We start from the raw sequence: 17,500 nt of genomic DNA, 5'->3' as shown, positions 1-17,500 counted from the left end.
AGGGTGTGAGGCCATAGAAAGAGACCGTTCATTTGTGTATGCACCATAAAGTGTATGAAGGAGGAGGGGCAGACCACCATAGTGTTGTACAAGATGAATCAAGGGAAGACCCTGAGTGTTTGAAGCACAAGTTCAGAGAAATATGCAACCCCAGATGAAGTTAGAGAGGCATCTGTTTTACACAAGAGATCAGAAACCAGGGAAAACATTTGCAGCTTATATAAGTGACTTGAGAAACAGAGCTTAAGAGGTGTTGGTTTTGTGATCCAAAAGATGAGCTGATAAAGGACAGGCTTGTATGTGGTACTAACAGTGCCGCTGTGAGAAAGATATTACTTCATGACAGTGATTTAATGTTGAGCAAAGCAATAAAGATTTGTCAAATCCATGAGGTGACAGAAAAACACACATGTATGCTTGTGAGTAACAAGAGCATGGTTTCAGTTGGATCCAGAGCACATGTAGATAGTATGCAACACATGGCAAACATGAGCAGGCCTAAGCACATGGTAGCTACAGAATTTCCAAAGAAGCCATGAGGTTTTCTAGAAAGTTCTAAGAAAGGTGCAGCCTCCAGTACTAGCTGAGTGCAGTACAAACATGAATCAACAAAACCCAAATCTAGCTTTATTGTTAACTGTCGCAATTGTGGTGCGAATCATGAATCTAAAAGAGAAAAGTGCTTAGCATTTGGTCAACAATGCCACAAGTGTAAAAAATGGAATCATTTCCAAAAGTTTTGTAAATCAAGTAAGCCTCACACAGTTGTAAAGAAAGGTCACACAAAAAAAGCAAGTTGATCAAGTAGGGCCGAAGCAGTCAGCTTTCTATGTAGATGGCGTATCAGTGCTTGGGGAAAGAGTTGATGCAGTGAACTTATTAACAAGAAGCGAAGTATTTAGTAATGTTCGGTTCATTGGAAAATCCACAGAGCTCAAAGTAGGCACTGGGTCAAAGTGTAATGTTATATCAGTGGACACATTTGCAAGAGTGAGAACTAACAAACAACTCAATGTAACCAGTAGTATGAGACTTGCTGCTTAAGGAGGTGAAGAAATTCAAACTGAAGGTTCAGTGATAGTTTAAGAATGTGAGTGCAGTTCTGAGTTCCAGTTTCTCTGAAGCTATTTTCTCAGAGTATGCTGATGTTTTTGATGACAAATTGGGCAAAATTCCAGTTGAATATTCCATGAAGTTAGACCCAGAGATCACTCCAGTAGTCAGACCAGTGAGAAGCATTCTGATAGCTATGCAAGATAAAGGTAAAGCTCAGTTGGCTAAAATGATGCAGGAAGATGTGATTTGTCCAGTCACAGAACCAACAGAATGGGTGTTGTCCGTGATAGCCACTTATAAAAAAGTTTAGATGAAATCAGAATATGCATTGACCCAAGATATTTGAACAAAGCATTAAAGAGACCATGTCATCCAATATACACAGATGAAGAAGTTGCAGCTCTAATACCAAATGCTAGTGCATTTTTGTTTTGGATGCAAAGAGTTCATTTTGGCAAGTGTTGTTGATCACAAATCCTCATTTCTAACTACTTTTGGTCCTCTGTTTGGCAGATACAGATTCCACAGGATGCCATTTGGAATAAATTCTGCAAGTGAAGTTTTTCAGCATGCAATGGAGCTAATTTATTTTGGGTTTTCCTTGTGCCATAATAGTAGATGATCTATTGGTTAGAGGCAATGGTGGAGCAGAGCATGACAGAAACCTCAAGAAAGTTCTAGACAGAGCACGTGAAGGGAACTTAAAGTTCAATCCTCTAAAGTACAAATTCTGACTTCCAGAAGTTACGTATGTAGGGCATTTGTTTATAAGTACAGGTTACAGACCTGACCGGACCAAGCAAGCAGCTATTCTAGAGATATCAGTGAGAGACTTTGTACAAGGTTTACAACATTTTCTTGGCATGGTCAACAATTTAGGCAAATTTATATCAGACTTCAATGAGTTGACAGCACCTTTAAGAGAGTTAACATGCAAAAATGTTGCATGGTCATGGTTAGATCATCATCAGAAGGCATTTGAACCCCTGAAACACAAAATTGCCACCCCACCTACATTAAGACACTATGATGTGAACAAATCAGTTATTCTTTCAAGAGAATTACTCTTTTGGCCTTCATTATCAAGAGACATTGGTAGAGTTCTTTCTTCTTGTTCAGTTTGCAATAGTACTAGACCACATTTGCGTAGAGAACCACTTGAGCTAAGTCCAATTCCTGAGCTACCTTGGTCTACTGTAGCAACTGATATCTTTGAGTGGAACAATCAAAACTACTTACTTTTGTTGGATTCTTATTCAAATTGGTTTGAGATTGATCTACTACCAAACGTATCCTCATAATGTTGTTATTACTAAGTTGAAACATAATTTCTCAGTTCATGGTAATCCACACAGACTGTTTTTCTGATAATGGTACTCAATTTATTAGCCGGTTGTTTCAGAAATTTGCAAAAGACTGGGGCTTTGTACATGTCACTAGTAGTCCTGAGTAGTCTCATTCCAATAGACTAGCTGAACGTGCAGTACAGAGAGCAAAGCAATTACTTGAAAAGTCAAAGCATGACAATACCGATGTATTCTTGAATTTGCTTAATCTCAAAAACATACCCTCTAATGATATTCTTGGCTCATCTGCTCAATGACTACATTCCTGGGAAACTAGAACTACGCTACCTATTTCTTCCAAGTTTGTTGCAGACTAAACCTAAGAACAATAAAACCATCAAGGCTCAATTGTTTAAGAAGTATAATATCCAGAAATCTAGTTACGACAGATCAAGCAGATTACTTCATTTGTTGACGGAAGGTGAGGCAGTACAAATCCAGACGACAAAAGGTTCTGATCGAAAAGACAGATTACAGGCATGTATGCAGAGCCAAGATCCTACTTGGTAGATTCTGAGGTTATGAAGTTTAGGACGAATTGCAGACATCTTCTTCCTGTACCAGAATCATCATCATGGCAGTCACAACATTGTATCTGTGATGCAAACTCTAAGTCAAAGAATGAGCCAGACACTGTTTCTAGACCAGAATGGGTTCAAAAGTCAGATTCTGTTCCAGAAAGTGATTTGAACATCAACCATTTTGCAGAAACTGTCCCAGTTGCTAAATTTAATTCCCAGTTTTATGTCACATGATATGGACGAGTTTCTTGCTTAGTGTGAAATACGCAGCAACGTGGACTTGAGTGTATATACATGTGCATTTAGCATTGTATAATGCATGTCTATGGATTACCTGTGATTTCTGCATCCCAAATAATCTCATGACAAATTACATGATCAATTTCTCAAAGATGGAGGATGTCGATCAGATTCTAACGTGTGTGCTATATCTTTAAGAAGCATGTGGGGCTGTGCATGCACGTATAAATTCCAGACACAAGCAAGCCCTAGTGCCATTTTCTAGAAGCAGCCAGAGAGTGAGCATGCATGATTGTTAGTTTGTATATAAGTTACTTAAATTATAATCAGTAAGCCTCTATAGTGATGTGTTTGTATAAAATAAAGCTGCTTGAACAGAACCACGAAGATTCAATTATTCATGTCCTAACACAAAAGCAAGAGTGAAATTTGTTCTGGAGTGGCTGTTTTCTGTAAAATAGTGAAAATAAAGAATTAATGTTGTTAAGGATGGGAAGGTTAAATTTTGTTGATCTAAGGTGGATAGACCATATTTATAGAATTAGAGCATTAAATGCCTATATAATTTGCATGGAAAGAGAATCTGATTCATCAAAAATTAGACTATACTGTTAACACAAAAATTATAATTTCAGGGGACTTTAATTTAATTTAATTTAATTTAAGTAATAGATTAGATGTGTGACACACAACAATCATCGAACTTAGCAGAAGGTGGTCACCTGGATCTAAAAATGATTATTGTGTGTTATCTGAAGGCTTGGGAGTTGCAGATGGTGATACAGTTGTGATGAGTTTTTTAGATCATTTAACAATATGGATGGAACTGATGGAAGAAAAAGGAAGCATGTTAAATAAGATAGGGAATAGAAAGAATAAACGAGAAATTATGGGTTGGAATTGGTGAGTGGGAAGTATTACAGTTATAGAAGGATTGTATAACCATGAAGGACTTCTATAAAAACTGGTCTGAATATTGGATTGAATTTATGATGACAGAAAGGAAGAGAAAGTGAACTATTAAAAATATATAGAAATTTATTAGAAAATTTAGAGAATAATGTAAGAAGGTATAATGATAAGGAAAAAGAAATGTGCAAAAGAAATAGAGTAAAACATAAGGCATTACTGTTTAGGCTGAGATATTATTCACAAGGGAGAAGGAAGGAGATATCTGGATATTTGTCTGAAATAACAATGGAGAATATTAGTAAAATGAGGGAAAGTAAAAATGTAAAAGGACAGATAAAAAGAACACAAGTGTAAATTATGAGCACTATTGTACAGTTTGTGGAAAATACGTATAAGAATAAAATACAGGAAAATAAGCGAGGTGATAGAAAGCAAAAAAAAAAAAAAATAGAACAAGTTATGGAACAATTTGGAGAAGAAATTAGTGAACTGATGAAGTATTTAGGAAAGTAAATGATTCAGTATTAGGCCCAGATGGTATCGGGTATGGAATGTAAAGAGATTAATAGACTGGTAAAGAGTATTTTGCAAATGTGCTGAATGAATGGCTGAAGGAAGGGTTGGTTTATAAAGAGTTCTGTAATAGAATAGTAACATTTATATGTGAGAAAGGTGAGAAGAAGGAATAAAATGTTGGAGACCATCACAGTAAATAACACAGACTATAAATCTTTTATGGGAATAATACAGAGGAGAAGGAAAAAGATGAGGGGCATTATGAAAGGTAGTATGTATGCTATAAAAGTGAAAGAATGTTATTAGCTGTGAGAGAAATTGTGGCTGATATTATAAGTAAACATGAGGATGTGAAACTAATGGTAGGTGATATTAGTAAGGTGTTTGATACAATGTAACATGATGCTTTGTGGGATGTATGGAATAAGTAACACAATTAGGAGGGTGTGTATGTCAGCATATAAAAAAATAGAGTGAGAGGGTTAGCCAATGGGTGGCGGAGTAAAGAAATATGCATGAAGTGTGGTATAAGACAAGGATGTCCCATGAGTGAGATATTGTTCACGTTGGTAATGAATTCTATAGTGAGTAAAGTAGCTTATATATTGAAAGATGCTAGATATGTGAGGTAAAAGGAAGCGGTGATTCCAGCAGTTTTGACATACACAGACAATATAGTTGTAGTTACTAAGAACACAGTATGGATGAAGGAAGTGTTTGTTGAGCTGAATGGATGATTAAAGGAAATGGGTATGACTTTGAGTAAAGACAAATGTAAGGGTTTGGGTGATGTGGTGAAAATTGGTGGGGTGATGTGGTGAAAATTGGTGGTGTGTATTTTTCAATGAATGAAATATCTTTCTAGGGATAAAATTTGGGGAAAATGAGTAGTTATAATACAATGGGATGGTCTGATAAAAGAAAAGAAAGAAAAATGTCTTCTGCGGAGGATGTATAGATAACTATTCAAGAAAAAGGTATGTCTGGTATATAATCTGTATTAAAGGGTAAATATGTCATATATTTATATGAACCAAGAAAAATATGAAAAAGAAATTGTGCAATTGGTGTTTTTTCTTCATATGAGGTTCAAGGTTAAACCCAGTGAAGATGGAAGTGTTGTATATGAGTGAAGGTGAAGGGAACTTGCAGTTACTAAATCCATTTGTTTATGCTACGTCTTTAAGGTTGTATGGAGTATTAAATTAGGTAACGGAAGAAAATGAGAATTTAATGGTGAGAATGTTTAAATAGAAGAACAGAAGCTCTGCAAGATTGTGATAATAAGAAAAAGAAGAAATTAAAATTTATAAAGAACAAATACTAACATGGAAAATAAAAATTAACGATATAGTAAAAGATAGATGGATGTGATATAATGAGATGAAGCAATATCAATATGTAACTCCTTGGGAAATTTGCCAGAAGAAGTGATTAAAGCCATTAAAGTAAGGAAAACGTGGTTACCAGGGTAGTAGATGGCCAGGATTTCCTATAGAGACCGGTAAAACACTTGTTACCAGGTAAGGGGAATAAGCCATATAAAAAGAAAAGATGAAAGAGTGCATTTATGTTGGGGAGAGGGAGAAACAACACAGCATTTTTTTTAAATGCAAAAGAGTGGTGAAACTCTGGAAACGTGTGAAGAAAGATTTGAGAATATTAATGACATAAACAATATAGACATGAATATTACTATGTATGGATATTATAGGAACAACAATAAAGACTGTGAGAAGGGTAGATAAGAATTTATTTCATGTAATATGTATTTGGAATGAAAAACTGAATGAAATTTTGTTTAATAGGAAATGTATTTTGGCATATATTTTGAGAAAAATTAGTTTATGATTGTGGAAGAAGGAGTGTGGGTCAGTTGTGGAAGAATAACAATGCAGATGTTATAAAAAATCAGCAAGAAAACCCCAAAGCAGTGAATGTATTCCAGCAGCAGACCCAAGCAAAATTCCAAGCAAAACCACAGCTAGTAACAAGCAGAAATGCAAGGCTCAGCAGTTGTAAAATCCACAGGTTTTATTAAAAGTTATCGCTTTCGCAGTGTTCACCACCGCTTCATCAGACAAAAAAGTAAAACAAATGAACTTTTTTTACACTAAATTTTAGTATCAATTAACATAACAATGCAAACTCCTAATTTATCCACAAGGCATTTACTTTTAAAGCAACAGCATCTAAAAACATCACATAAAGGAATAACAAGTAAAAATGCAAAAATGCCAAATAATACATTTATCTACTTTTCTTTGCCTTTGATACTGGTTTTGGGGGTACATGGTCATTCAGACGCATTCCCCTATGCGGTCCTAACCTTTTACTAAGTCCCCCCCACCCCACCCCCCCACACACACACACACACACACACACACACACACTATCAGCCACAACTTCTAAAACTTGAAATACAAATGTATGTGTGTGGCCATTTGTCAGTGTGTGTTTTGCCAAAGCACTACAACCATTCCCTCTTCTTGTACAGTACAAATGATGCCACATTCTCTCTTTCCTTTATGTGCTGTTTTTAGATGCTGTTGCTTTAAAAGTGTGGATCAGTTAGGAGTCTGCATTGTTATGTTAATTGATACTGAAATTTAGTATAAAAGAAGTTCATTTGTTTTACTTTTTTGTCTGATGAAGCAGTGGTGAACACTGCAAAAGCACTAACCTGTAATAAAACCTGTGGATTTTACAACTGCTGAGCCTTGACTTTCTGCCTGTTACTAGCTGTGGTTTTGCTTGGAATATTATAAAAACATGATAAACACAAATGTGTATATGTGTATATATATATATATATATATATATATATATATATATATATATGTGTGTGTGTGTGTGTGTGTCTGTGTGTGTGTGTGTGTGTAAATAGGTACATTTTGTAAATATGTCATTGTTTTCTTTTTATGCTGTGTTAAATAAAGGACACCTACTATTTTTGATAGGTACTGTAGTGACTGAGGTGGTGGTGCTGTGGTAGCATTGTCGCCTCACAGTAAGACGTTTTCCTGTTCGATTCTCAGCTAGAGCATCTTCTGTGTGGAGACATGTGTCAATGGGCGTATCTTCGTTGAAGGTTGTGCATCAGGGCTGGCAACTCGGCATGTAAAAATCTACTGCCAATCATTAGTGGACCGGAGTTCCGCTGTGGCGACCCCTAACTGGGAAAAGCCGAAAGACACAACAACAACAACATTGTAGTACCTCTTACATCTACATGAGTTAACACCAACTCAAGCAGATGGGACCTCAGTTTAATATCTCATACAATGGACAACACACTCAATAGTTCCACATCTCCACTGATGTGTCATTAAACTGAATTGTAACATTTTGCACCATTCATTATGTTTCTGTTATCAAGCATGGAGTGTCACTTTTTATGGTCCCAAAGACCAGCTTTGTGAGTCCTTCTGACACCTTTCTTCCTTTCAGCCTTCTTTTTCAAAACACCCCACATTACCACACAGAGGGTTCCTTCTTTCCATGAATCATTTGCTTTCCAGGGCCTTACTTTATACTAGTGCAGTGCAGCCAGCAAGCACGCTCAAAGTAGCTGCCATCTACATCTGTGAAGATTTTTATTATCTTCATGCTGTAAACTTGTTGAAAGTACAATGTATTTACCCCCAAATATCTTTGCAATCTAAATGAAGAAATCCCAAAGGCATCCAAATGTATTCAAAAGACCAGCCGTCTGACCTCCACTAGGTGCTCCAGCTGCATCAGTGGTCTTCATGTCTTACATTAAAGCTATGATATTTGACTTTTTGCTGTTCAGACCTCTCACTGGTCAGTAACTTCAAAAGGGCAGGGCAGCTGGGGTGCCTGACAATGGAACCAACTGACAAGAGATGCTGCAGCCAATAGAACCAACTGACAAGAGATGCTGCAGCCAATGGAACCAACTGACAAGAGATGCTGCAGCCAATGGAACCAACTGACAAGAGATGCTGCAGCCAATGGAACCAACTGACAAGAGATGCGGCAATGGGAATACCAGTCTTTAAAAAAGAACAGTCTGGCAATTTCCAAGGTGTCACTAAGCAATCAAAACTGCGTATGCACAGTTTATAAACTGTCAAACTGTGCTTCATACTTTTTATAAGTGACTGTGTTGTCAATGGCTTAAATCAGCTTGCAAATTGTAAAAAAAAATAATTTTTTAATGATAGCAATCAAGTTATTAGTTTGCAAAATTAAAAACATTTTTTTGTAAATTTTCTATGTTGTCATTAATTGAAGTCAGCAACAAAAGTTCATAAAATGTGGGTCAATAAATGTATCAACAAAATGACTTATTAAATGATTGCAATAAAGAGCAAAGGGGGCAATAAACAGATGTGCTGCCCAGAGCAGTAAGAGCTCCCTTGTACAGCTCTGTCACTACTGGCTTGACTTTCTGGCACTTTGATGCTCTGTTCAGATTCAGGTCATCTCTGTAACTGACAAGGCTTTAGCCTCTATGTCAAATGAATATTTATGGAGTTCTGCAACCAGTGTTTGACAGCCCTCTAAATGATGGTGTTTTGTTAAGTTGAAAGTATTATAAAGTGACTGACATTTCATTTAGTGTAACTTTGCGTTAATGATACTGCAGAATTCCCAAAGCCCTGATTCAGCAGTGCTTTGTTTACATTCAGCTTTCAGCTTATCTCGAAGTCTTTAGGAAGTGTCTCATACCCATAAGGGTACTCATAGTAATCTCCAGAAAGACTTGTTTAGCAGACATAGGACAGGCTAAAAGCTGCTGTCAAATAACATCAAAATATACAGTTTGTTATGAAAACATTGTAATCTTTTCATTATGAGTCATTGCAATGTCTTTGCTTTGCATATTTTCTGGGAGACAGAGTGTGATGCCAGCTAAACTGATTTCTTTAATACCAGAATTATATTATAGCTCACATGTTACAAACACACCAAATCACAATACTGCTGTTACAATCCTGTATCTGTAATACTTAATATGTTATTTTTACACAGTATTGACATGGACTTACTGCGTACTAACCAGGTATATATGTGCATAGGCTGGGTATAAGTCATCTTTGCCCAGTGAAGATGACACCACTGACCACCAGTTCGGCACACTGCTGTGTGCTGCCTTTGAGGTTTCAGACATGGCTGTAGAATACCTTGTGGTTGTCTTTAGCCTGTGAGGCTATCCTGACCTCATAATTGGCCTTGTTGCTATTAATCAATCATATTGGTTTCTGGTTTAGTATAACTAGAGAGCTCTTATCATTATGGGAGTTACTCTTCATGCTTTTAGCCATGGCCTTTTTCGTTTTGTTATAGGGCAGGAGTCCACCAGTGTGGTTTGTTTCCAGAGTTTGTTTTGGCTTACTTTTAGCAGATACAGCAGTTTCCAAGAAACTGTTTGCACGGTTATACATGGTCTCTGTGAACAGCTCTGCATAGGTTGCTGTGAACTCAGGGGTTGGAGGAGCACTGAGTTTTCAAAAAATATTCCTTAATAGGATGTAGTTTGCTTTGAAATAGCTCTTAACTGCTACAATGTTTGCTGGGGTTACTGAGTTGATTTCTATTTCTTAGGAAACAGCTTTGTGGTCCAATTTCTCAGTGAGGATGTGATGCTTACAGGGCTTGCAGCCCGCCCACCCCAAGTTCAAATAAACTGGACCTGGTAGCAGCATATTAGCTTTGCAGTAAAAAAAATTCTTTCCACACTAAGAAAATCTCACTTAGCAATGCAGTTCTCCCTGACAAAAGTAACCCTGATGTCATAACAATATCTCTTTCTGCCTCCATATAGTAATGCTACTTAGCCAGAATATAGGTGACCTTGTAGCCATAATGTGGTAATGGCTGTCCCGCTCTACTATCATGCCTATTAAGTAAAATATTTCTGTGAATCACATCGAGGCAGTAACCACTGGGCCACAGTGCAACTGGAAACATCACTTCAGTAAACTATAATTTACCTTAACAAAAAGCTGCAATTTGCAGCTACTTAATGAAGTACATTATAACTTACGAAGTTGTAGTTCTCTGTGCTGCCCTTCTGTACAGATCTTCCTGCACTGGTGGACACCATCAAGAAAGCTAACGGATTCCTGTATATTACTCTTTGTTTCATGTATATGTATTTTTGTTAATTAACAAAGAGTGGTATTTATCTATTTGTTTGTTTATTTATTTTTTTTTACATGGGTAAAGCACCTATACATATAAACCTATTTCAGGTGTAACATTGATGTAGTGTAAAAAAAGAAATGCAAACAATGTTTATATACAAGCAATCATCTTGAAGAGTTAAATACAGTAATCACAAGTACACAAGGTAGTATATATATATACATATATATATATATCTATATATATATATATATATATATATATATATATATATATATATATATATATATACATATATATATATATATATATATCAGACATATATTTGTAGCTACATCAATAATGTATAAAGTGTACTCTCTCAACTAGGATTCTGCACAAGCTTTACTTCTTGGAACTGTTAAATTTTGCAATATACAAGATGAAAGCAATTAAATGAAGGCTTTTTTATTTAATGTTCTCTGTTATATATGTCCAGTGCTTAGGCTGAAATACATTTCAGGCTGTTCAGTTCTACTACCATGCATTCCATGTATTATTTCCCATTAGCTGCAACCTTGTAGGTAACCTTCATTCTAGAAAAGGACAGTGAATTGTAAAGGAATAACTATGATCAGTTAATTCAGATTATGTGGTTGCCGTAAAAATTGCCATGGAAACAGATATAGTGATAGCACTGTAATATGTAGGTATGCCTCTGTCCAGCCATACCCTCACCCTGGTCATCTTTCTGTATCTGAAACAGTGCTGGTTATCTGATCACAGCAGAAGACATCCAAAAGTCATCAGCTTTGAATCCGTTCTATAACATCCATTTTGGGATAGGAATCCACTTTGTGCTTCCATCCCAGATTGGTCTCCAGTTGCTGAGTCAATATGAAAAGTCAGGTCATATACAGGAGACCTGGACAGCCTGATTTTATCACTGACGACTAACCACAATATCATATACATATAGCATACTGGTCATGTTGAAATACGGGAGAGTGACGCACATCCCCTTATGTAATGCCTTCTCTGTTATAGTCAGACCACAAAATGGTCTCCTTTGAAGTAAAAATAAAACTTGGAATCCCAGCCAACCCTGGAATATTCAGGAACTACTCTAAGACTAACTACTCTAAGCCCACATAAACCCTGAGAAGTCTGATGCCTACATGGAACTATTCATAGAAACCCTATACATGCATATTAATAACTGCATAGAGGCAGCTGTACCACCAGAAAGAAGTACAGAACTAACTCAAAAAACAAAAAAAGAAAACAAGCTACAAAGGTGGAATCTTAATCTCAATCGGCTGTATAACAGAAGGATGAAAATAATCAAAAAGTCAGGAGGTGCGGCACCCCGCGGGATAAAAACACGCTCCAACTAAATAAACACATCAGAGGACAAATCAAGTCTCAGGAGGTACAGCACCCCACGGGATAAAAACACGCTCCAACTAAATAAACACATCAGAGGACAAATCAAGTCTCAGGAGGTACAGCACCCCGCGGGATAAAAATACGCTCCAACTAAATAAACACATCAGAGGACAAATCAAGTCTCAGGAGGTGAGGCACCCCGTGGGATAAAAACACGCTCCAACTAAATAAACAAATCAGAGGACAGACCAAGTCTCAGGAGGTACAGCACCCCGCGGGAAAAAACACACTCCAACTAAATAAACACATCAGAGGACAAGTCAAGTCTCAGGAGGTGTAGCACCCCACGGGATAAAAACACGCTCCAACTAAATAAACACATCAGAGGACAAATGAAGTCTCAGGAGGTGTAGCACCCCACGGGATAAAAACACGCTCCAACTAAATAAACAAATCAGAGGACAAATCAAGTCTCAGGAGGTGAGGCACCCCGCGGGATAAAAACACGCTCCAACTAAATAAACAAATCAGAGGACAAATCAAGTCTCAGGAGGTACAGCACCCCGCGGGATAAAAATACGCTCCAACTAAATAAACACATCAGAGGACAAATCAAGTCTCAGGAGGTACAGCACCCCGCGGGATAAAAACATGCTCCAACTAAATAAACAAATCAGAGGACAAATCAAGTCTCAGGAGGTGAGGCACCCGGCGGGATAAAAACACGCTCCAACTAAATAAACAAATCAGAGGACAAATCAAGTCTCAGGAGGTACAGCACCCCGCGGGATAAAAATACGCTCCAACTAAATAAACACATCAGAGGACAAATCAAGTCTCAGGAGGTGAGGCACCCCGCGGGATAAAAACACGCTCCAACTAAATAAACACATCAGAGGACAAATCAAGTCTCAGGAGGTGAGGCACCCCGTGGGATAAAAACACGCTCCAACTAAATAGACACATCAGAGAACAAGTCAAGTCTCAGGAGGTGTAGCACCCCGCGGGATAAAAACACGCTCCAACTAAATAAACACATCAGAGGACAAATCAAGTCTCAGGAGGTACAGCACCCCATGGGATAAAAACACGCTCCAACTAAATAAACACATCAGAGGACAAATCAAGTCTCAGGAGGTGAGGCACCCCGTGGGATAAAAACACGCTCCAACTAAATAAACACATCAGAGGACAAATCAAGTCTCAGGAGGTGAGGCACCCCGCGGGATAAAAACACGCTCCAACTAAATAGACACATCAGAGAACAAGTCAAGTCTCAGGAGGTGTAGCACCCCGCGGGATAAAAACACGCTCCAACTAAACACATCAGAGGACAAATCAAGTCTCAGGAGGTGAGGCACCCCGCGGGATAAAAACACGCTCCAACTAAATAAACACATCAGAGGACAAATCAAGTCTCAGGAGGTACAGCACCCCACGGGATAAAAACACGCTCCAACTAAATAAACACATCAGAGGACAAATCAAGTCTAACAAAACCAAATCTGAGCAAAACGTGGCCTCCTAGGCTAAGGACAATGACAAAGCATTCTTTAGTTATGCCTGCAACGTCAAAGGCAATACACAACTGTGTGCAGAGCTCATTGAAAATGGAGCCATCAATACTGTGCCAAAAGATATAGCAAACCTGCTGGCCGACAAATTCAGCTCCAACTTTATCCCCTCTCCCCCTCAGCCATCCCTCAGGAAATACCATTAATTGTAACTCCCCTACTATTACTACAGAACAGGTCATTAATTCTCTCTTTAAAGCCAAGAACACCTCATCAATGGTCCGAGACAATATTCTAAGATGCCTTCTAAATGGCATGAAACATGAGTTATCAGGCCCTCTGCTATTGCTATTTAACCATAGCCTCCAAACAGACTTAGTGTCTCTTGAATGGAGAACAGCAACAGTCATCCCTCTGCACAAAGGTGAGCCATCTACAGACCTTGGAAACTACAGACCCGTAAGTCTCATTAATTTCATATGCAAAGCCACGGTAATAATTATCACAGAAATGATCAATAATGACACAGGAAACCTCCAGACACTGGACCCAACCCAATTTTGTCAAGGATAGACCATGCCTACTCAACCTGGTGCACTTCTTTGAAAAGGTCATCAAAGCAGTAGATGAGGGTAAATGATTCACACTGCCCACCTTGACCTTGACAAAGCATTTGATACAATACCCCACTCATTAACAAACTCAAGATGTTAGGTACAGCCCCATATGTCACCCTGTAGATAGCTAGCTGTCTCACATACAGGACGCAGAAAGTTAGAATTGGGGAGTCCATCTCTCCAAAGAGGCCAGTCACAAGCAGAGTCACTCAGGGATCACTCTTGGAACTACTCCTTTTGGCATTTACTTCTCTGAAGTCAAGGCCACTGTCAATGGCCACAGGCTGACTAAATTTGCAGATGATTGCAAATTAGGAGCAGTCAGTGAATCCTCCACTGACACAATATTCTCCAGGAAGGGCTGACACTGAAAAATAAATGGTGTCATAGCCATGGCCTAAAACTAAATGCCAAGAACTGCATGGTAGTATCCTTTGGGAAGTCATCCATCCTAGGACACCATCATATTGACAACACACCACTAAGAGTTACGCCAGGGACTTGGGACACACAGAGAATAATCTAATCTTTGACCATCATGTGTCTATAGTAGTGAGGAAATCATCCTATATTGTGCAACTTATAAACAATGGTATTGCATTTAGTTTCAAAGAAGTCACTGTTATGCTGAATCCAGCATTCATCAGACCTGTCATTGAGTACAATGACCCCTTTATTGTGTACCTAACGAGACATATCCAACAACTGGTATGTCAACAGGGGTTCAGCACTAAAAGCATGCAAGGCATGAATAAGTAATGTGTCCTATGTAGACTGCCTTAAGGCCCTATCCCTGTATTCTGCCTCCTACAGGCTGTTGAGGGGAGATCTTTGCCTGGTATACAGGTATTATCAGACTCCACTTTGATGGACCTCTTGCATATCTACAAAACAAACAGCACCAGCATTACCCATTCTAAAGTCTTAAACCTTGCCTGTGAAATAAATAGGACCTGCTGGAAAGACAGGTATGTATCCCAGAGACTACACCTTCTCTGGAACAGGCTTCCCATACATGTGAAGCAGAGTTCCTCCCTAACCCAATTCAAGTTCAACTTGGACAGTTGGATTGGGAACAGGAAACTGATACCTGGTTTGGCACCTATGTCTCTAATGGACACAGACAACCTGTAAATGGTTCCTCTCCCAGGGCCCTGCTTGTAAATGATTCATCTCCCAAGCCCTTGCTTATACTTATCAAGGGTATCAGAACATGTTAGAGATTTGGGATGCATGGCTAGGCTTAAAAAGGCCCTGGTGGTCATTAGCCTAGTACTCACCTATAAACCTAAGATTTATAATGACTGAAACTAAGAGATAAATGAAGATTAGCATGTGTTTCTAGTTGGCTCCAGAAGCATAGTCCCAACAAACTGTAAAAAAAAAAAAAAAAAAAAAAACCTGCAGAACAGTGAATCCTGAACGGCTTTCTTCTCCATTGCACGGGCAAGCTATCCCCACCCCCCCCAAACTTATATATACTAACTCCAAGATTGCCATATGTCAGAGAAAAGTGAATATCCTGAGAGATGGTCATCTTGGACTTAGTATATGTAAGTCCATTTTTTCAGCCATTCAGTCTCCACGTTTTGGAACTCACTCTAGCGGATCTCAACGATTCAAATAGCTACCTTTCTGGCTGCACTATTCATTCTGTTTATATCAACAAAGCTTGTTACCTGTTTGCTGCAGAACAGAATTCATCAGTGAAAGGTTAGTTGAGATCTAACATTATAAAAATACGGAAATGGCTGATGAAAGGTTCATCTTATCAGCTTTACCTGGAAAGTTAACTTACAAAATGTTGTGATGGTAAACATCTGCTGCTGAGTTTGTGCCATGTTACAGCAGATTTTGATATGAGGGTCCAAAGTGGAGATTAAGTAAGAAAATACTGGCCAGAATAAAATCTCCTCAATCTAAATACTGCAGTGTTCTTATAATATGGACTGCCCTGTACATAATTAATGTCCTTAAAGCTACCAAACTGTTAACAAGAAATGATTACCTTAAGGCAAAATCCATAGTTGGTTGGAGCACCATATATTTTTTTTCCTGACACCAACATGTAAGGATCATTGTTGCTGAAGTCACAAAAGTATTGCAAATGCCTTGGTTCCTAATGACAGATAAGAAACAATATTAAAACATTATCTTTAACTGTATGGAATCATTATGAGTAAGAATTAACTGCATGTTTTTTTTTATTTATTTAAAAGAGCTGCAAAATAAACACAAGAGCATAAAATTGTAAATTCACCTGATGCCTGTGACCATGATCAAAGGCCACATTGAAACAGATTCCACAATGCTATATTAAGAATCCCTAAGGCTCAGTCATGTTTTATTTGTATTCAAGCAGTTTAGAAAACAGAAAGAAGAAAATGCATTTTTTTATTTCATAATGTGCACTCTATGTTCTCATAAATTATTGAAAATTGATGAGATGAAGGGAGCAGGCGGATTCAGTGGTCTTACATAATGCATATATCACTTATTTATGCAGTCAGAATTTAATGACTTCTCACTCTATAGCATCTGTTAGTTTAAAATGTATAGCACAATAGCTCTTGGCCCATCAGTGTTAACATTACCCCAGGCTGAATACTAATGCAACGTTTGATGTGTTTAGTAATCAGAACATCTGCTAATATTCACATGGTACACATTTCTTATTGCAATGTTATGATGTTAAGGTGATAAAATTCCAAGCACCTCATCGAGTGGGTTAAGATGCATGCATCCTGGCCAAGAGTCCGTCACCAGCTTACCTTTAGTGCACAAATTGCATTCACATATACAAACATTTCCAAATGAATGGGGATTCTTACTGTGAAAAAAAAAACACACTCGAAATATGTATTATGCTTGCACTAGCACAAATCTGCATTTCTGTATGGTCATCCACACTAGTTTTGTGTTATATATATATATCTGTGTGTGTGTGTGTGTGTGTGTGTGCGTGTGTGTGTGTGTGTGCGTGTGTGTGTGTGTGTGTGTGTGTACATATATATATATATATATATATATATATATATATATATATATATATATATGCATATATATATATATATATATATATATATATATATATAGATAGATAGATATATATAGATACACACACATATATGGGTCTACTTCATAACACTGCAATTTCATAATGTTGAATTTCATAAAATTGAGACCATAACATCAAACACTGAAAACCCAAAACACTGAAAACTCAGAACACTGAAAGTGTGCTTCATAACACTGAAAACTACATTCCACAAGTAAATAATATCACCGCCACC

General features: G+C 37.7%; 1 protein-coding gene across 2 annotated transcripts in view; it reads right to left on the bottom strand.

Moving 5' to 3' along the window:
* The window catches only part of GRB14 (growth factor receptor bound protein 14), a 1,680,298-nt gene that overhangs the window by 391,833 nt on the left and 1,270,965 nt on the right, over window positions 1-17,500 (bottom strand). For both annotated transcript variants that reach the window (XM_044074833.1, XM_044074832.1), the window contains exon 6: window positions 16,216-16,326. In XM_044074833.1, coding sequence (XP_043930768.1) covers window positions 16,216-16,326 — 111 coding nt within the window. The remainder of the gene's footprint in view (window positions 1-16,215; window positions 16,327-17,500) is intronic.

This window comes from Protopterus annectens, chromosome 6.part0 (genome assembly GCF_019279795.1).
Source record: "Protopterus annectens isolate FY-2018-M chromosome 6.part0, PAN1.0, whole genome shotgun sequence".
Classification (NCBI taxonomy): domain Eukaryota; kingdom Metazoa; phylum Chordata; order Ceratodontiformes; family Protopteridae; genus Protopterus; species Protopterus annectens.
The sequence above is the reverse complement of the archived record's forward strand: the minus strand, read 5'-3'. Positions and strand labels throughout refer to the sequence as shown.